The following is a 21,267-nucleotide window of genomic DNA, read 5'->3' as shown; positions in this document are numbered from 1 at the left end:
TCTCGCACTAGTGCGTAAAAAAGACACCATCTGGGTGGCTAGCCGAATGGCACAATCGCTCACGAAACGCTCACGAAACGAAGCGCTAGTAGATATCTATCTCTATCGCGCTTGCGTATTGGCGCGACAGAGCCAGCGGCGTATCGCTTTCGTTTGGCGTCGGAGAAATGCACGGGGCCTGTACTGAAAAATAATAAAATTGTGCTATTATATTGATATTTTATATAATGGTTTGTTTACATTGCGGACAATTTCTACTGACAGCGATTTTAGTTCCTAGTTTTAGTCCCTTTTGAATATAAAATTTACAATTGAAATGCATTTACATCTTGAAGGATAGTAAAATAAAGCACCATACTTCCTTTAACATTGCTCGTTTTCCGTGGAAAACAATTTCAATGCTATTAGCTGTAGCTGTAGCAATACTAGTAAATCTCACCTTAATGGTAACCGACAAAGTGGGACGTTCTCCTAAACACACTCACATTTTTCTCTTTTCTAGGGTATGGAAGGAGATAACACTGAACGCGACATCAGACCAGTCTCAGTACCGGGTGTGGGACTATCCAATCAGGGAGCAATACGGACACATATTACTGGCCATCAACGCTTCTAGTAAGTATCACTGAGAAGAGAAGAGTTTGGGTTTTGCATCCTTCTCTGTCTCTTTTTTTATAGAGACATTAACTTTTGTCCGTGACTTCGCTCGCGTTAAAAAGAGACAAAACGTAGCCTATGTCACTTTCCATCCCTTCAAGTATCTCAACTTAAAAAATCACATCAATTCTTCGCTCTGTTTTGCCGTGAAAGACGGACAAACAAACGGACACACACATTTTCCCATTTATAGTATTACTAGCTTTTTCCCGCGGCTTCGCTCGCGTTAGAAAGAGACAAAAAGTAGCCAATGTCACTCTCGATCCCTTCAACTATCTCCACTTAAAAAATCACGCCAATACGTCGCTCCGTTTTGCCGTGAAAGACGGACAAACAAACAGACACACACACTTTCCCATTTATAATATTAGTATGGATTGTTTTTTGTGGGTGGTTAACTTTCCTGTATTCTAGTTCTAAAACAAAACTAGAAAAGATAAATTGAAATAGATATCATACACGAAAGAAAAAACGACAAGGCCTACTGATGGCCGAGCCGGGAATCGAACTCGGGTCTTCAGTTTACGCGGCTAACGTCTTTACCACTAGACCACCCGCCCGTCCACTTGTATAGAAAATATAAATTGCTTTATTGATTTTCTTCCAGTGCCTGTACCAGACGCTAAAACCGGGTTCAGACAGGTAGACGAACATACAGATGCCGACTTTGCTTTCATACACGATTCCGCTGAAATCAAGTAAGAATTAAACTTTTGCACGCCTTAGACACAGTATAATAAAGAGTACTATCGCACAGTATGGCCACTCTCGCTCCCCGCTGAAAGTGCCGCCCACCCCCTCTCGGTAACCTCAGATTTACCGCCTGTCAGAAACGTAAACATTCGACCTGTCATATTTCACTCATACAAGCATGGTACGCGTTCACCTACACGAGCTTATAGACTGTGTGCTAGGAACGCGCCTCTTTCATATTTGATCGCCAGTGTCCGAGGTGTGCCTTAGATAAGTACTTAAGTAGGCACCGACTTTGAGATAAGTTGGTCCCAATTTTGGCACATAGTCTTTGCAAATGCTTAGCAGTGAGTTAATTAGAGGTCACTTTTTGTTGTAGGTAGGTCTGTCTTACACTTAAACTGCTTAAACAAGTTAATGTTGTATACAGAGTGGGGCCTGTAACAAAGGCGAACTGTATTCTCCTTATACTGATCAACATTTGTTCAGTGACTTTTATAAATTACTAGCGACCCGCCCCGGCTTCGCACGGGTACTATACCTACATATAAACCTTCCTCTAGAATCACTCTATCTATTAAAAAAAACCGCATCAAAATCCGTTGCGTAGTTTTAAAGATTTAAGCATACATAGGGATATAGGGACAGAGAAAGCGACTTTGTTTTATACTATGTAGTGAAGTGATAGTGATGAAGTGATGAAGTCTTTAATTTTTTAATTTTTCATACAAAATAAATATTAGCTTCAATATACGCCATTATTGTTGTCATTGACGTTGTCTGTCACACTTTAGACTTAACAGAATTCACAATACATTACCTCTTAGAAAAAACTTTCAAGGGTGATAAAAATCAAAATACAAGTTATTTTTAAAAGTCACCGAACAAATGTTGATCAGTATAAGGAGAATAGCCTAGAGTTCAATTCTTCGCCTTTGTTACAGGCCCCACTCTGTATAATTACCCTAATTATGTTGTCACACCTGGCAGGCAATTATGGTCGCGCGATAAATGATAAAAACATCTGGCCGTCCCTATCGCACTTACTAATAGTGCGATAGGGACGGCCTGATATTTTATCGTCTATCGCGCGACCATGCTACCCGTGCTGGGTGCGTAGCCAAATGGCACAAACGCTTACGAAACGCTCACGAAACGAAACGCTCGTAGATATCTCTATCGCTCTTGCGTATTGGCGCGACAGAGCCAGACTACCTTTCGCGGCGTTTCGTTTTCGTTTCGCGTTGCAGAAATGCCATTCAGCTACGGCATCTGAACTTCCGGAAATTTAGATCTGGTTTGTATAACGACATCAACTAATTCTTTGATCCTGACGGACGAAATTTCGATGAAAACAAACAGATGAAAATCACTATGTCAACTAATAAACAAATGAATGTTTTTGGTTTTCAGATATGAGGTGACTCTGAACTGTAACCTCACAGAAGTTGGCGAAGTGTTTGCTGAGCAGCCATACGCCATCGCTGTTCAGCAAGGTTCTAGGCTTCAGGAGGAACTTTCTAGAGCTTTACTGGATCTACAGAAGGAGAGACTGTTGGAACAACTAGCTGCTAAGTAAGTGTAAACTGTAATTTATCTAATGTACCTATGTATGTAAACACTTTATTGTAACATAAGACAAGTTAGGACATATAAATACAGTATAGTTATGATGGCAAAGTATATCTAGGCAAAGTATAGTGCGAGGTACGTGTTCACTCACACTCCTGTAGCTTAGTTCTATTATAAAAGTATGTACGTGTTGTATCACATCGAACGAAACAGTCGTTTGCTTAACGCCCCACTACATGGCGGCCCTGCCAGGATGGCTTTGTCCGGCCGGGGCCGCACACTACAATAGTTCCAGAAGTACTTTCCAGAGCCTTCAAATCTTTAAAGTTGGACTTTCAAATGAGCGTCTGGAACTGGGAACTCTGGGGTATTTGAAGAACCGTATGCCATCACCGTACACCAGGATTCTAAGCTTCATGAGGAATTGTCTAGAGCTTTACTGGATCTGCAGGAGAAACTGTTGGAGCAACTAGCTGCTATGTGAGTTTACTGAAGGTATTCTAGCTTATGGTTCACCTGATAGTTGAGAAGGAACGTACTGTCCATAGCTCTGTTAGCAAGGGCGGATCCAGCTAGGGCGCAGCAGCGGTTAGCATGAAGTGGGACACAGCTATACCAGTTATATAGCTCCGTCCCTGTCTCTCAACTTAAACTGAATGTAAAACATCTGTTTCAGGTACTGGAATGAAACTGCTCGACAACAGTGCCCTGATGCCGACGAGTCAGAGGGTATCACTTTGGAAAGTTTAGGTAAATGTAAAAAAGGAGAAATCGTTCATAACTTTCGTAAGGCAAACGGGCAATTTTTTCGTTGTCCACCCCACTGTTTTTGTAACATGGGTATTTTTTACGCGATTCATACTTATAATCGCGAGGTCTTTAGATCCTGATAGGAGAAAAACAATGTCCCAAGATTTTCATACATTTTTTAAGCCTTCCATTCCGATAACGCCATACAAATGTATAGAAAAATGGTAACGGAATGGGAAAAGACCTTGGGACACTTTTCTCCTATTAGGATTGAAAGAGCGATTCTGGGTGGAAACCATATAAAAATTTCCAAATAAAAAAAAAGTTGGGGGGGGGGGATTTTGGAAAAAAAGGGCCCTCTAAAAACGTGATTATGTTCAGGTGGCGTCTTCATAGCAACACTCTTCGGCCTCGGCCTAGCCATGATAACTCTGGCTTGGGAGGTGTTCTACTATAAGAGAAAAGAGAAGACTAAAGTGAGACAGGACGAGCCTAAACCTAAGAAGGCGTTTGAGAAGGATTTGGAGAAAAAAATCGCGGGTGGTGTGGCCAGGTATATCACTTAGATTCTCTGTAATATTTCTTACAATACAAGTGTTTATGTTTGGTAAGTTTCTGCCACATGCTGGAACAATATTCCGCCGCCAGAACTAAATTAAATAGTGGCTAAAAATTCACAGCCAGAGGGCTCTTAATTAACTCATTCATTCATTCGGTCATTAGAGTGCGATTTCAGATATTTTGCAGGGTCATGGCTTCAATTTAATATCTGCGACATATATGTCAAAAAAAGTCATACAAGGGCATTTTCAGAATTTGGGACCCCCAATTAGCTCAACTTGTTAATAAAAATTAACTGACTGAGTTTTGTGACGATAATTAAGCATGCAATTTCAATAAAAATATTGTGTTTGTGTTAATCACATAAACTTTAAGCGATAATCTACATTCAGAATGTGAAAAAAGTACATTTTTAGACAGATTTTATGCTTATTGTCGTCACAAAACTGACAGCGAGTTAATTTTTGTTACAACTTACGCTGATTGGGGGGTCCCAAATTCTGAAAATGCCCACAAAACTAAGTTAGCACCAATTTAATGTACTGAATTACGAATGAAGGATGGATAATGAATGAAGGAACTACAAAATGGTAATGTTTGGTAACGAGTGAGTGAATGGTGAATGACTGAATAGTGAATGAAAGAATGGTGAATGAATGAATGGAATGAATGGTGAATGAATGAATGGTGAATGAATGAATGGTGAATGAATGAATGGAGAATAACGAATGGTGAATTAATGTATGCTGAATCAATCAGTCTGAATTTAAACGTCGATTTTACAATTATGACGTTTACGTGTTCAAAATTTTCAGAGTCTGAGCTGCTATCAAAATCAGTCAGCTTAATCTGACTATTTACCATTATTGCTCAATTTATCATTATTTAATACTATTTTTTGTCTCTGTTGATTACAGGCTGAGGAAGCGAGACAAAAAAGAAAAGAAGGGACAAGTGACAATCGGAGATACTTTCAAACCTGTGTCTGAAAAAGATGGCGTTTCTTATATCAGTGTTTATCCGAAGACAGAATATAAACCATAGACCAAATACTATATAAATTCTAGAGTTAATACGTGCAGCTTCTGACGTTTCCCATACAATGGAGCGGCAACAATTTTACTAGCGCCATCTAGCGGTACGAGATGTTCAAAGTAGTTTGTCAGACTTTTATTTTAGTAAATTAAAATAGAAAATGCGATTACTTGATCTACTTTAACATTTTTAGACGGAATAAAACAACAAAATAAGAATGTGTGGCTTTTTTAATTTTATACTTTATGAACTAAACTATTTTGATCAACTCATGCCGCTAGGGGCGCTAGTATCGCATGTTGCCAACTTTGGCACCAAGCTGCACGTATTAACTCGTAGAGTTTAGGTACATAGTATTTGCATAGACACAGTAATAAAGAGTACTATCGTCACACCTCGGACACTGGCGATCAAATATATGAAAGAGGCGCGTTCCTAGCACACAGTCTAAGCTCGTGTAGGTGACCGCGTACCATGCTTGTATGAGTGAGATATGACAGGTCGACTGTTGACGTTTCTGACAGGCGGTAACTGTGAGGTAACCGAGAGGGGGTGGGCGACACTTTCAGAGGGGAGCGGGAGTGACAATACTGTACGATAGTACTCTTTATTGTAATTGCTATCGTACAGTATGGCCACTCCCACTCCCCGCTGAAAGTGCCGCCCATCCCCTCTCGGTTAGGTACCTCACAGTTACCGCCTGTCAAAAACGCGTACAGTCGACCTGCCATATCTCACTCATACGAGCATGGTACGCGTTCACCAACACGAGCTTAGAATGTGTGTTAGGAACGCGCCTCTTTCATATATTTGATCGCCAGTGTCCGAGGTGTGCCATAGATATATTCACCATTAAGTTAAAAGTATGGAAAAATCTAAGTCACTTCATTGAACTTATTATTCTATTTTTGAACTTAATTGCACAGTACATAATTACATATTTAACGTATTAAGTTATTTACACCGACGCACTGAACTACTCCTAACATTACTTAATAGTTGATATAATATTTTCATATCTATTAAAAAGAAATATAGAATTTTTATCGTGTTGTTTTACTTCTGCGAATCATAAATAATAGGCTAATTTCCTATACTTAAAATAAAATATTTTATGCATTGCACGAAATAAAGCACCACATAATTAGAAGAAAAATATGGACAGAAGTAATGTTAAAACATAATTTATATTTAATAAGTTAAAGAGAAAGATATAAAGTAATTGAAATGACCGTGACGTCACTCCTCAGTATTTCATAGTAATTCCATATTAGCAAATCGTTTTGACAGTTCTTAAAAAGAAGCTGATTTGACTAGTAGGAAACTAGCCTATTTTCATCTGAGAACAGTTCACGAGTGCCTACTAGGTGGCTTCTTGGTGACGAAAGTGTTAAAAACGTTTAAAAAGTTAAACACAGATGTAATCCGCCCAAGCGTCGTCAGATATTTATTCTACATACATACATACATACGTATAATCACGACTGTATCCCATAAAGGGGTAGGGTATATGAATTACTAAAGTTTCAGTGCCGCTCTTGGCAAAAAGGGGTTGATATAAATCGAAATTGTGCCATTGCAGTGACAGGTTGCCAGCCTCTCGCCTACGCCACAATTTAACCCATATCCCACAGTCGACTTCTACCACACCCACGGGAAGAAAGGGGGTGGTGAAATTCTTAACCCGTCACCACACGGGATTTATTTTACATTATCAATAAAACAAACCACAATATCTGCAACACGCTTCGTCAACACACAACTAACATAACTACAAACTATTTCCATCCTCTCTCTGCACCGAGCCTGGCCCGAAAGTTACGCTCATGCGCGGATCCAGGGGGGAGCCTAGGTTGGCCATACAAATAGACCACGTGACACCCTCCCCCCCCCTTACGCTGGCCGATTTCCCACGCTGTATAGCGATGCAAACTTGGACCAACCAAGACTCACGCCGTGGCTTGCGTGGGCGACGGTCGCGCGACGGCGATGCGACGCATACGAAATCAAACCTTATCGATATGGAAGTAGACGATGCGATGAGACGCGACGGCGACGGTCGCGCGACCGTCGCCCACGCAAGACACGGCGTCAGAGCGGGGATCGAAATCAAAGGTTAATAAAAGACATAACAATAATTTACAACGTATATTCTACCAAAACACTCTAGTTGTAGCCTTCTCAACGACAGCCGACTTGCTGTCAAGCACTCGTTTCCCGAACTGCAGTTTGAAATGGTCCAAATTGATAAATTCACCGTCGTCCAATTCTTTGATTAGTTTCCGCACTCGGTCTCGAGATTGTTCGACGAAGCACGCTGCTAACTTCATTTCGAGTTCGGCGTTGCGTACTCCAATGCAGTATGATCTGTGGAACAAAATAGTGACTGATGCCAAAGACATATGTAACTCCGTATAGACGGATAAAGTCTAAGAAAAAAACGTACCTCAAAACCATACAGAAAAAGGTACGGTGAGCTAGATGGCGATACACCTTTGGGGTACGCTCGGCTAGATGGCGCTAATATTAATATTTGACATTTTAACACATATCAAGCTAATAATATGGGCCAAATTGTCAAAACTGAGGTTCAAAAGTTTTAAGCCTGTGTCGAGAGATGGCAGTCTATGCACTGTGATTACACATTTTACTTTGACAGTAACTCTATAATACTCGATCCTCTTTGCTGATGCATAAAGACGACCAACGCAGTCCGCGCAGACCAGTCTAGCGCAGTCGGTAGTGACCCTGCCTGCTACGCCGCGGCCCCGGGTTCGAATCCCGGTAAGGGCATTTATTTGTGTGACGAGCACAGATATTTGTTCCTGAGTCATGGATGTTTTCTATGTATATAAGTATTAATATATTACTAGCTTTTGCCCGCGGCTTCGCTCGCGTTAGAAAGAGACAAAAAGTAGCCTATGTCACTCTCCATCCCTTCAACTATCTCCACTTAAAAAATCACTTCAGTTCGACGCTCCGTTTTGCCGTGAAAGACGGACAAACAAACAGACACACACACTTTCCCATTTATAATATTAGTATGGATATATATCGTTGTCTGAGTACCCACAACACAAGCCTTCTTGAGCTTACCGTGTGCTCAATCTGTGTAAGAATGTCCTATAATATTTATTTATTATTTTTATTAGAGAGAGTATTACCTTATTAGAACGAGCCGAAGGTCGAGTTTCATAAAACAACACTCTTGTTAAACCCCCACGCAAAAACGACGGGGTGTTATAAGTTTTACGTGTGTGTCTATCTGTAGTATCGTAGCTCCCGAACGGATGAACCGATTTAGATAGTTGTCTTTTGTTTGAAAGCCGAGTTAGTCGGGAGCGAGTGGAGCCAAGTTTCATGAAAATCAGTCCACTATGTCGGTGGTTTTTTCAAAATTTTTATTATGTGGTTAGGTTAATCTAATGCCTAATTATGTACAGCTGCGTACATAACTTTCAATAAAACGGAAGCTCTTGACTATTAAGATTAGAGACAGCTGTCACTCAAATAATCAAAGTTTGGTTCATTCTTCTTTCTTTTGTTCTTTCGTGAAATTATCTCTCTTTTTTATCATTTGAATATTTTGTAATATTAGCTAAAAATTGGTGAGCATTAGAATCTTCGTTCGTCGCGACATCTATTGACAAGTAGCAGTACTGATGATTTACGCTAATTGACGCGTGATTGTCGCTAGAAGATGTCAATTAACTGTGCCTATACAAATAACTCGTATTTACAACTCTTCCCTTACTTATCTATGATCTATATCTAAATCTAGTTCTAAGGACTGTACCTTGAAGCCCTAGCTAGGACGGCAGTCATGACTAGAATCTCTGTCGCCGCCTCGGCCAGTCTGTTCAGTTCACTGCAACAAAAAATACGTTTTCAATGAATGGAAGAATGAGTCAATGATGTAAAGAATGAATTTTCATGAATGAATATATGATTGAGAAAAGAACGAATGTATGAATGGTAATGAAAGAACGATGAATTAATGAATGTTGAAAGAATGAATGATGAATAAAAGAATGGTAAATGATGAACGAAAGCATGGTGAATGATTGAAAGGTGAATGAATAAATACTGAATGAATGAATGATGAATTAAATCATGGTGAATGGTGAATGAATAGATACTGAATGAATGTATGACAATTTATTAGTGAATGAACGAATAGTCTATGAATGAATAGTGAATGAATGAAGCTCTGAATGATAGTAACGTGAACGCCTCCCCAACTTTGTTCCCGTGTCGCGCCATAATAGTCTCGCAAGCGAACCTCATCCTCAACACACTGTATTCTAATTGACAACGTTTCAAAATTTTCAATGTCCCTAAATCGAAAACCATTTCGAGATATACGCTTGTAGATCACATAAATATTTTTTTAAATTTTTTTTTTCCGTATTTTTAGTATAAAAAATCTTAAAAATAGTTTAAAGGGGAAGTGACGTCAAATAGCTGATTTAGAGCTGCCACTATACCAAAAAAATCTTCCAGTTGGGATGTCACTTGAGTTTGACAGTGACACTTATCACAGTTCGTAGCAAAGATATTAAAAATTTCATGGCTTAGTCTATGGTTCGTAGTCATTCACTATTGGTTGACAGTGACACTTGACAGTCATACATACCGGACTGTTTGAGCTGACTGTTAAAACTTTTTTTTTAGAAATGATTTTGTCGTTTTCTTAGGTGTATGAAACAACACACGTGACGTCACGAAGCTGTGTCTTGACGTTTGTAACTTACGCTCTTTCTGCTCGAAGTTGTAATAAGGGATTTTCTTATTAAAATAGCAGTTTTTTGAAAAATAAAAAAATACGTATATCTTTTCGTATTGAGTTCTTTCAAACCAAACAATAAAAAGTAGTACTCAAAAATATGAAATGTTGTCAATTGCTCGGTGGCCGGACGGAGCGACGGCGCACATGAACGAATGATGAGGATGATAGGTGAATGATAAACTGATGAGTGAGTGGGTGATGAATGAGTGAATGAGTTGCGGATGAAGAACAATGGATATCAAAAAATGGAAGAAAAAATGGTGAATGATTAATGAATAAATGATGAATGAATGGTAAATAAAAGGATGAATAGTGATGGAATGAATGAATGAACGAATTAATGAATGGTGACTGAAGGAATGAATGAATAGGTGAATGATAAATGGATGAGTGAATGAGTTACGAATGAATATAATGGATAATGAATGAAGACACGAGGTAATGACAAATTAATGATGATGATGATAGTATGAATGAATGGAGAATGAATTAATGAATGGTGAGTGAATGAATGGTAAATGAATGAATGATTGGTGAATGAATGGTGAATGCATGAATAAATAGTGAATGAATGGATAAATGAATGATTAATTAATGAATGAAGGATGAATGGTTTTTTTTTTTTTAATTATTGAATGGTGAATGAATGATACTCACGTGAACGCCTCCCCAACTTTGTTCCCGTGCCGCGCCATAATAGTCTCGCAGGCGAACCTCATCCTCAGCACACTGTACTCTAATTGTTCGGCGGCCGGACGGAGCGACGGGTGTAAATGTTCGGCTAAGAACAGGGTCAATTTGGGGTCGTCTTTTTCCTAAAAATGGTGAAAATATGACGGTTAATATCGTACTTGGTCGAAAAAGACGACATAAAGACGTAATACCAATACGTGGTGGTGGCGGTTGGTTATAGCCCTATGTATGTATGTATATAAATATTGAAAAGATAGAGTGGAAGAAGAGGGGGGCAGGCTTTTGCCCAGCAGTGGGACACAGTGGGCTCTAAATAAATAACACATTGTGTATTAAGAGCGGAAAGTGAAGGATTACGAACGAGAGGCTGTTAGAAGCCCCACGCCGAAGGCGGAGGGCTTTAATAACTCGAGTTTGTAATCCTTCAGCCGCCCGCCGATATACACAACGTTTTTCATCACACTCGCTAAGTAATAACCAAATTTTAAACTAAATGTATTGAACTTCCTACGCTGACATTTTGAAAATTGGTCCGTCATCTTGTAACTTTTGACTGGTCGTGGAAGGCCCCACCCAGGTATTCACTTTACCGCCGTAGGGCGGTAAAATAGCTCATTACGTGTCAGTATGCAGGCATGTAATAACACCGTTTACGAGCGAGTTTGATGAAAAAAATACTGCACCCATGCATTAAATGAGAAAAAATGTATAGATGCCTAGTCTGTCAGTCGGTAGTCTCCCCTACTAGATGGTGTGTTCAAATTATTGCACCCATGCAATTAAAACTGCACGAGGCCATGCGCTTTGCAAGGAACAGATGCCTATGGAGGGACCTAATCTTCAGCAAAATGACATGATGCCACGATCCTCAGCATTGTGGGAATGACTGAAGAAGAATTCTGTATTTTTTGTATATCAAATCGAGTTGGTTACCTGATGCCTGTTCGCGAAGACCTTCTTAACTATGAAACTGGGATGAAACAGCGGATTCCTGATCTGCTTTATCTCTTCCGCCATCACTTTACCGGCGTGGTGGATGCCATTCAGTGCTGTAAGTATAGAAAAATATGCTTTTTAATAATAAATGTAAGTAGAGGTACATTTTTTTATCCACAAAACCTTAACAATAGGCTAGTTTCCTACTAATCAAATCAGCTTCTTTTTAGGAACTGTCAAAAAGATTTGCTAATATGGAATTAATATGAAATTGTGAGGAGTAACGTCAAGGTCAATGTATTAACTTTATATCTTTCTATTTGGCTTATTAAATAGAAACTATGTTTAAAAATAACTATTGTCCATTCCATATTTTTGTTCTAATTTTTGGTGCTTTATTTCGTGCACTGCGTAAAATATTTTATTTTAAGTATAGGAAACTAGCCTATTATAGACCTAAAACCGTCATCAAGAATTATATTCATAGGTGAAAACCGCATGAAAAGCCGTTCAGTAGTTTTTTGCAATACAGACGCGGCTTCGTTTTTACCGATTAAAAAAAACTCTCGTGCAAATAAAAGAGACACGGCGATATTGATAGTTCACCGCTGAGCGAGTAACTATAAACATCGCCGTGTCTCTTTTATTTGCACGGGAGTGATTATCATTTGTTCGTTTTTATAGCCGATAGCTCGTAGTTTACTAGCTCGCGGTGGGACCAGTGCCTAACGCAAGCGAAGAGGCTGGCGAAAGCTAGTATTTAATATTTATTTTATAGTTATTTGTTATACAAGGGGGCAAAGTTGTATTTTAACGCCGAGTGTGGAATTGAAAAACGAGCAAGTAAAAGGATTCTATAGTTGAACCACGAGCGAAGCGAGTGGTTCGAGAATAGAATCCTGAACTTGCGAGTTTTTTAACACACGAGAAGTAAAATACATTTGCACCCGAGTGTAACACAAAACTTTTCCCCTCACTATAGCGAGGAAACTACAACGCAGAAAATGCGTTTATCACTGCTTCCAATAGTTCCACAGGTGGTAAATCATCTTTATTACTAGATTCATCTACTTTTATAAATTTTAAAGCAGTTAATTTGACTTTATTCAAGGTCAAATTACTTTACCCACTAGTGGATAAAATACGTTTTTACCCGCTGGTATTGAAGGACAAAACACGTGTTTCCGAGCTAGTGAGGGGAAAATATTATTTACCAATGAAGACATTAACGCCATCTCTATTCTCTCCCCTGAACGTAAGTAGCCGCATGTCTTCAAGGTACCGGCTGAATTCCTTCTGGTTTTCCAATGGGGGGATCGACAGGAGATCCAGACTTCTGGCGAGACCGGCGGACGATATGAAATTTCTGAATATAATAAATAAAATATTAAAATAGTACTACTTTTCCGCACTAGTACAAAAAATAGCAATTAGAAAGAAAAATTACTATAATTGTAATTAGGGACGTGTGGATTCATAACTCTCCCTTCGGTTGTGTTTTCATATAAATAAATAAATATTATAGGAAATTCTTACACAGATTGACTGAGTCCCACGGTAAGCTCAAAAGACTTGTGTTGTGGGTACTCAGACAACGATATATATAATATATAAATACTTATATACATAGAAAACATCCATGACTAAGGAACAAATATCTGTGATCATTACACAAATAAATGCCCTTACCGGGATTGGAACCCGGGACCGCGGCATAGCGGGCAGGGTCACTACCGACTACGCCAGATCGGTCACAAACGATCGGTCAGATGTATAATCAATAAGTAGAAAACAGTCATTTTGGATTAAAAACTTCAAACACAAAGTCAAAAATAATAATCTGTAGATACATTAAGAATTTGAGATTTACGATAGATGTGCGAAAAATAGGAAGAACCAAAGTTACCTGCACATAGCCATCTCCAATTCAGCATCAGGGTTAAGGTATCCATCCAATAAGCCAGCTGTGAAATACTCTGCGCTCTCTGACGCGTATATATCGAGTAGAGCGGATCCTATGGTGGCGCGGAGTATTGGCATCTCTGATAGTGGTTTACCTGAAAATTAAACGGAAGTTAGTTTAAAAATGTACGCTAGCAAGAGTCGATTTTCAAATAATCAACAATAGTAAGGCAGTGGTCCCACCGCGAGCTATACTCCTATTTTTAATTAGCCGGAATTATTGTAAACAAAAGTGTGGCCGGTGCTATAAAAAATTTGCACCATTCGAGGTATTAAAATTGCCGATATTTTACAGGTTTAATAAAATTCTTTACATATTCCATTACACAAATAATGACTCTTTTTAAACGAAAATAGCTAGCATGTAGTCACAGTCACTTAAAGCGGTGTAGCTAGACGTGTAGCCGAGCGGTGTAGCCGGATGCCTGTATAAATGTTTTTTTAAACTTACCATTGAAAGCCCTGTCTCTGATATAGTCAGTAACCGCTAGCATATAGTCACTGTCACTTAAAGCGGTGTAGCCGGATGCCTGTATAAAATTTTTTATAACTTACCATTGAAAGCCCTGTCTCTGATATAGTCAGTAACCGCTAGCATATAGTCACTGTCACTTAAAGCGGTGTAGCCGGATGCCTGTATAATTTTTTTTATAACTTACCATTGAAAGCCCTGTCTCTGATATAGTCAGTAACCGCTAGCATATAGTCACTGTCACTTAGAGCGGTGTAGCCGGATGCCTGTATAAAAGTTTTTTAAACTTACCATTGAAAACCCTGTCTCTGATATAGTCAGTAGCGGCTAGCATGGCCCGTTGTAGACTGCAGCGGCACAGGGTCGCAGTGTGGAGCCGTGAGGCTCCCAGGATCTGTGCTAGCCCTGCCTCTGTCACTTCGTCGAGTGGTGTTGCTGTAAGAATAAATAATTAAATAAATAAATACAAGAAGGCTTCTTTTACTCGGGCAATGATACATATTTCATGAAACATGGTTCAGAACACTCCCGACCAACTCAGATTTCAAACAAAAAAAAATTAAATACATATCGGTTCATCCGTTCGGGAGCTACGCTGCCACAGACAGACACACACGCAGACGGACAGACACGTCAAACTTACAACACCTTTTTTTGTGTGGGGGGGTTAAAAATGATAATTCCTATCCATACTAATATTATAAATGGGAAAGTGTGTGTGTCTGTTTGTTTGTCCGTCTTTGACGGCAAAACGGAGCGACGAATTGACGTGATTTTTTAGGTGGAGATAGTTGAAGGGATAGAGAGTGACATAGGCTACTTTTTGTCTCTTTCTAACGCGAGCGAAGCCGCGGGCAAAAGCTAGTACTTAAATACACAGAATACAAATATCAGACCTCATCACACAAATAATGGAAACCAGAATTCGAAACCAGAACTTAAGAAAAAAAATAATAGTTACCTCACAGATTCATATATACCATAGATCAAGCAAACGTATCTACTTAGCGTGTCAAATGAACTCAGTGAAATCCACTGAGTTGTCCGTCTTTACTCGCAGCTTGCAGCTTTCGGGCGTCAATTTTTGTAAGTTGAAGTCAACCAAAACATAAAAAATGCCTCGTTACATGATATTTAATTGCAACAACATAAAACTTATCAACACTCAAGGGCCTGAGACATATTTAAAATTACAGGCAAGAATCAACTTCAGTACAAAATTTGACACGCTCGGCCCCTATACAAATATATGAATTTGTTTCTTCTATCTAAATTAAGTTCTGTGAGTTACCTGGTGTTTTCTGGAAGGTGACAAAGTCCCCAGTAGCAGACACGCCGGCAGCACCCGGGTGCACCAAGAACGCTCTGAGCCGGCCCGCCTCGGAGCTGCCTAGGACTAAGAAGTACCCGGAGGTTGCATTGCAGACTTTTTCACCGGAGACTCTCCATATTTCTGGAATTAATTGATCGTAGGATTAACTATTTAAGTAACATGAACAGTTACTGTACCTATTGTTAGCGCTTGTGGCCTAGGGTTAAGCAAGGTTCGAGGATATACAATATCAAGATATATATCCGATATATATCGAATATATATCCAGCGGGGTTCGACGATATATATCAATGGATATAAATATCCGATAAAGATAATTTTTTTTATAAATATTGCAATACTAAAATGGTTTTAAAAAAATTTAACATATTTAAAAATATAGTTTTTTTGTGTTTGTTACTGTTTTCCTACTAAATGTTATGGTTTTTAGTAGAAATTTCTTTATCTATAAAGTTGTATTCATAAATAATGCAACAAAAATATAATAATATGCCTTCCATACAAAATGGATATATATCCGATATAATATATATCATAAATATCCGATATTTTGATATTTATTATAAATATCGGATATTTTCGAACCCTGGGGCTAACCCTGAACCCTGGCTCATATCATGGGTTTTTCGGAATTGATGTGCGAAATGTCATTTAATATTTGCCAGTCGCTTTTCGGTGAAGGAAAACATCGTGAGGAAACCGGACTAATTCCAATAAGGCCTTTACCCTTCGGGTTGGAAGGTCAGTTGTCAGTCGCTTTCGTAAAATTAGTGCCTACTCCAAATCTTGGGATTAGTTATCAAAGCAGACCCCAGGCTCTCATGAGCCGTGGCAAATGCCGTGATAATGCAAGGAGGATGATGAAACAGCTACTGTAACAATAATAACATAGATACAACATTAGTAAGTATACAAGCTTTGCTTAGTTTGGGGTTAGGTTGATCTGTGTAAGGTGTCCCCCAATATTTATTTATTATGTCAAAGAACTTGTACTAGGGGCCAGAAAAAACTCCGAATGAGATGGGAGGACGAACTGAAGCTTACATTGGGCTCGAAGTGGAGAAGAGTGGCCCAGGATAGACGTCAATGGAAAGAGCTAGAGGAGGCCTTTGCCAAGCGGCACACTGAACTAAGAGACATTCTCTAATTCAGAAAAAAGGGGCTTAATAGATAGATAGATGTCAAAGAAGAACTGTCAAATATCAAACTTATTGAGAGTACTAAAATTAAGACAACCGGTCTGGCTCAGTCGGTAGTGACACTGCCTGCTGAGCCGCGGTCCTGGGTTCGAATCCCGGTAAGGGCATTTATTTGTGTGATGAACACAAATGTTCCTGAGTCATGGATGTTTTCTATGTATATAAGTATGTATTTAAGTATGTATATTGTCGCTTAGCACCCGTAGTACAAGCTTTGCTTAGTTTGGGGCTAAGTTGATTTGTGTAAGGTGTCCCCAATATTTATATATTTATTTATAAGAAATTATATGTATATGATTACATGAATTATTTACTATTCTAACAGAGAAATGATGGGTCTCTCTTTCTTTATGACTTCAAACATATTATACTTTCAGAGTGGAATTTATCCGTTTTTCTGCAATTTTTAATAAGACAAATAAAAATAAATAAATAAAAAATAAATATTGGGGACACCTTACACAGATCAACTTAGCCCCAAACTAAGCAAAGCTTGTACTATGGGTGCTAAAACTAAGAGACGATATACATACTTAAATAGATAAATACATACTTATATACATAGAAAACATCCATGACTCAGGAACAAATATATATGTGCTCATCACACAAATAAATGCCCTTACCGGGATTCGAACCCAGGACCACGGCTTAGCAGGAAGGGTCACTACCGAATGAGCTAGAAATATTTCAGAAACACAGTTTTTTCAAGACGGTCAGCTACACTATTTTATTTTCTATACCTTGTCCATCCATCTCTGCAATAGTTCTAAAGTCCGGCTGCGATATCCTCTCCGCTAACTTCTCTTTCACACAAAGCGAAACTGTCTGCTCTCCCGATACCAAGTCATCCAGGATCTGCCGGAACTGTTCTGAACGGAGACCAGCTTTTAAAGCTTCCAGGGCTACCCAGTGATCGCTCAGCTGCTGACCGAGTTGGAGGTCTGATGATATTGTCTCTAGGTATCTAAAAAGAATGATACAAATAAGTTTTCGAGAAAAAAAAAACATTTTTGTTACAAAACCTGTGTGGTGACGGGTTAAGAATTTCACCACCCCCTTTCTTCCCGTTGGTGTTGTAGAAGGCGACTGTGGGATATGGGTTAAATTGTGGCGTAGGCGAGAGGCTGGCAACCTGTCACTGCAATGTCACAGTTTCGTTTTCTTTCAACCCCTTATTTGCCAAGAGTGGCACTGAAGCTTTAGTAGTTTCATGTGCTCTGCTTACCCCTTTATGGGATACAGGCTTGATTGTATGTATGTATGTATTTTTGGTACAAAATTCTCTAATTCCTCGAGTTCCAGACTGATTTTTGAGTCAAATTTTGATTTTATTCTAATTAATCAAATTTCAAATTAGATTTATGTAATTGGCCAAGAACCTTCCTCTAAGGTTAATGGAAATCAATAAAAACAGGTTGTAGATATATATGATTGATTGTGCATGATGAATGTCTGAGGTTCAGCGAGATGATGGATGTTCATCCCTCTTCTGTGCCATGTTAGTATTTATTGTATGTTAACTTTTTTCCGTTATGTATATATAGGGATCATTTATATATTTTCACAGTGCTTCGGTTTATCTGTCATGCTGTGTTAATTATTATTATTAATAAAATAACGGACGTAGCTGCAACTGCTGCCAAGCTTAAATGGGACTGGGCGGGACACGTCTGCCAGATGCCGGATGCCCTGTGGGCCAAGATAGCCACACGTTGGGTACCACAAATTGTAAGGCGTCGCGGTAGACCTCGCCAGAGATGGCGCGACGAGCTTGACGCCTTTGACGAGGACTGGTGGGAGACTTCAGGGGATAGGGATGCGTGGAGGAATTTGAGGGAGGCCTTTGCCCAACAGTGGGACAATACGGGCTCTTAATAATAATCTAAGAAAAGAGATAAATAAAGGAGAATAATAAATAAATATCCTGTAGGACTGTACATACCTTATACTCTCCGTTACATTCATAGCCAACCCACCAAGTGTTAAGGCAACAGGCGCTGCATACATTTGGTTCTGTCTCAACACTTCCTTGCGCTCTTCTTTTGTTTTCTTCTCGTCCCCAAACACCGTCTGCAGCCTACTCACTCTCCTATCCAACTCTTCGCTCTCATCTTTGTTCAAAATCTCGGGATACGCCAGCAAATCCCGGTCGAATATAGACACGAATACATTTTTCATAAAAGGCTGTATAGCTGCTTTTCTGTTCTCAGCGCGTTCTATAACTTTTAAATCTTCAAAGTCGTACTTCTCTTCTTGAACTTTAGGCTGCGATGCGTGTGTTGAATCGTAGTTTGTGGTAGATATACGAAAGTTTCTGTACACTGTTTTGCTGACATTTTTATTACGTATTGTGCAAATTGTACGAGCTATATTCATTGTACCGGTGAAAGGCACTTCAAAGTAATTAATTTAATTTATTTTACTTTAAAATTACGAAAGAACTTTGCTAAATACGAGAAAATATTGTTCTTAATATTAGCAATATCTGTTTTATAATCTTTTGAGGTTATATCAGTTTAGACAGTTCTGACATTGACATTTATTATGATGCGTTCAGTATTAAGTAAAGCTGTAAACACAACGAAATATAAAATTTATTCAAAGTTACCAATGGTTTTTTGCCACCTTTTTCTATCTACTGGCAACACTGGCTACAGGAAAACCCACGGAAAACCGGAAATAAATATTTGCCGGCCAGCATCAGGACTTCGCAGTCGCAATGCAACTCGCAAAACGATTGCAAATATAGCAATCCACCAGACGCGAAACACTTGCATTATAAGTTGACCTTGTTTCGGTCATTCACTTTTACGACGCCAATCGTCTCGCATGTTTATAAATAGACATTACAAAATAAATAACATTGTTTACAACTTTTACGGTGTTTATGTGTGGTGTTCAAAATACCAAACTAAGTATTGAAAACATGTATAGCAGAACAAGTGGAAAAGGATCCTAAACTGATATAAATACAGAGACATACAATTCAACGAAGAGAGACAATAGGTAATCAGAAAAGCTAACGCTGACGACCAAATAACATTGAAAAGCAACAGTTTTTTACAGGTAAGAGACTGCAAATATTTAATAAAATCGTAAGTGATTTCCTACAGGACGAATCAGTCTAAACTTCGACAGTTACTTAAGTTTAAGAGCACACTCTATTTTTACCAAAATGCCTACAGAAGCGAAAGTTATTGCGCTTTGTGTTATATTTGCTCTATATACTTTATATAATCGATATTTTGAAGACAGTATCTATGAAAACAATCCTCTATGTAAGGATGCCCTTCAATTAACTATACAGAAAAGGTATAGTGACTCGTTTGAATTCGAAAGTGGCAAAAACAATGTGAACTTCTCATATAATAGCGACGTTTCTATACTGTGTGAAGGCAACAGTAACAAACTAGTCTTAAGGAAGAATAGAAGAGATTTACCTGTTACAAAAACTTCAACAATTTTAAGAGATCACACTGAATTTATTTGTATCGACACAGAGAAGAATTGCAGAGTATCAGCGCTTATTTCAGCGGCACCTATAATAGGTACAATAAACAGTGAGGTTCTCGATGATTTCAGAAGATATTATATCATGAAATATGTAGGTAGAAAATTTATTGTAATATGCATGGGTGCACCGTTTAGCGTACTTTCAATGAGGAAGGATGGGATGAGTTTACGAACAAGAAATACCAATCCTAGAACAGAAAATGACGCGAATCAAATTAGTTGGTCCGAAGACCCAGATTTTCAAGTTACAAAATACATTTGCACTGATTCTAATACTGGTTTAACAGTGAAAATCAGGAGCCGACATAGTGTAGTCACCCTACTTGATACATTTGTATGAGAAAAGTTATGTCTGAATATCTTTAAAACCAGACAACGAATATAAAATATTAGATAGTGGATATTTAGTAAAAATTTTTACTAAATGTTGAAGTACTTTCGAGTGTCTTAGGTGATACAAATCGTAAGATATTTACATTTTTAACTTTCTCAAAACGTGTGGACTGAGTGAGCACTTACAAAAATTTATTATAAAAAAACCTGACACGTTAGTGGTTCGTTTTGTATTTTACAAATTCCCATTTCACTTTTACTAAACTATACACATATAATAGCGGTCTAAATCTTATGTTTTTCATCAAAATTCGGCTTTTCAAAAGTGTGTGGATTGAGTGAGCATAAGAAACTATTTGTAAAAAATTTAATACGTCACTAGGTGATCTAATATTTATAGAGGTAGGTTGGCCTATTTTTTACTAAATGTTAGTATATAAATATTATATGTTAAATGAATATATTCACTGTTTTCGTTGGTAGTTTGTGAGAACTGAGTGAGCACATGTTAATGGCTGTATCTTTTGATTTATCTTTTTACAAATTCAGAGATTCGTTTTACAATTGTTTTAGAACTTTTACTAAATGATCAGCATATTTTTTTTTATTTTCGGAAGGTGCTCACTCAATCCACACACACACGACGAATTGTATCGCGTAGGTTACGGGAATCTCATTGAAGTTTTCTGCAGTTGGCCACGGTCTACAAAGTTCATTGGTATTTGAAACGACGAGAAATTAGTGTCAAAATATGCAGATATCAATA

At 38.5% G+C, this 21,267-nt stretch overlaps 2 protein-coding genes across 2 annotated transcripts in view; one reads left to right on the top strand and one right to left on the bottom strand.

Moving 5' to 3' along the window:
- LOC125240135 (ionotropic receptor 25a) overlaps positions 1-5,340 on the top strand; it is a 42,514-nt gene extending 37,174 nt beyond the window's left edge. Inside the window, exons 13-18 of the mRNA XM_048147982.1 lie at positions 503-615; positions 1,265-1,355; positions 2,764-2,925; positions 3,599-3,672; positions 4,054-4,225; positions 5,151-5,340. Of these exons, the coding sequence (XP_048003939.1) occupies positions 503-615; positions 1,265-1,355; positions 2,764-2,925; positions 3,599-3,672; positions 4,054-4,225; positions 5,151-5,277 (739 nt within the window). The 3' untranslated portion in view covers positions 5,278-5,340. The remainder of the gene's footprint in view (positions 1-502; positions 616-1,264; positions 1,356-2,763; positions 2,926-3,598; positions 3,673-4,053; positions 4,226-5,150) is intronic.
- A 2,061-nt stretch (positions 5,341-7,401) lies between these two features.
- Positions 7,402-19,303, bottom strand: LOC125239738 (complex I assembly factor ACAD9, mitochondrial). The gene is made up of 10 exons (XM_048147385.1): positions 18,598-19,303; positions 17,396-17,619; positions 15,412-15,573; positions 14,412-14,555; positions 13,593-13,743; positions 12,901-13,052; positions 11,684-11,799; positions 10,715-10,872; positions 9,065-9,136; positions 7,402-7,635 (listed from the first exon to the last, which is right to left on the bottom strand). Exons 1-10 carry the CDS (start codon positions 19,029-19,031, stop codon positions 7,422-7,424), a joined length of 1,827 nt encoding a protein of 608 aa, XP_048003342.1. The 5' UTR covers positions 19,032-19,303; the 3' UTR covers positions 7,402-7,421.
- Between the last annotated feature and the right edge of the window lie 1,964 nt (positions 19,304-21,267).

This window comes from Leguminivora glycinivorella, chromosome 26 (assembly GCF_023078275.1).
Source record: "Leguminivora glycinivorella isolate SPB_JAAS2020 chromosome 26, LegGlyc_1.1, whole genome shotgun sequence".
NCBI lineage: Eukaryota > Metazoa > Arthropoda > Insecta > Lepidoptera > Tortricidae > Leguminivora > Leguminivora glycinivorella.
The sequence above is the reverse complement of the archived record's forward strand: the minus strand, read 5'-3'. Positions and strand labels throughout refer to the sequence as shown.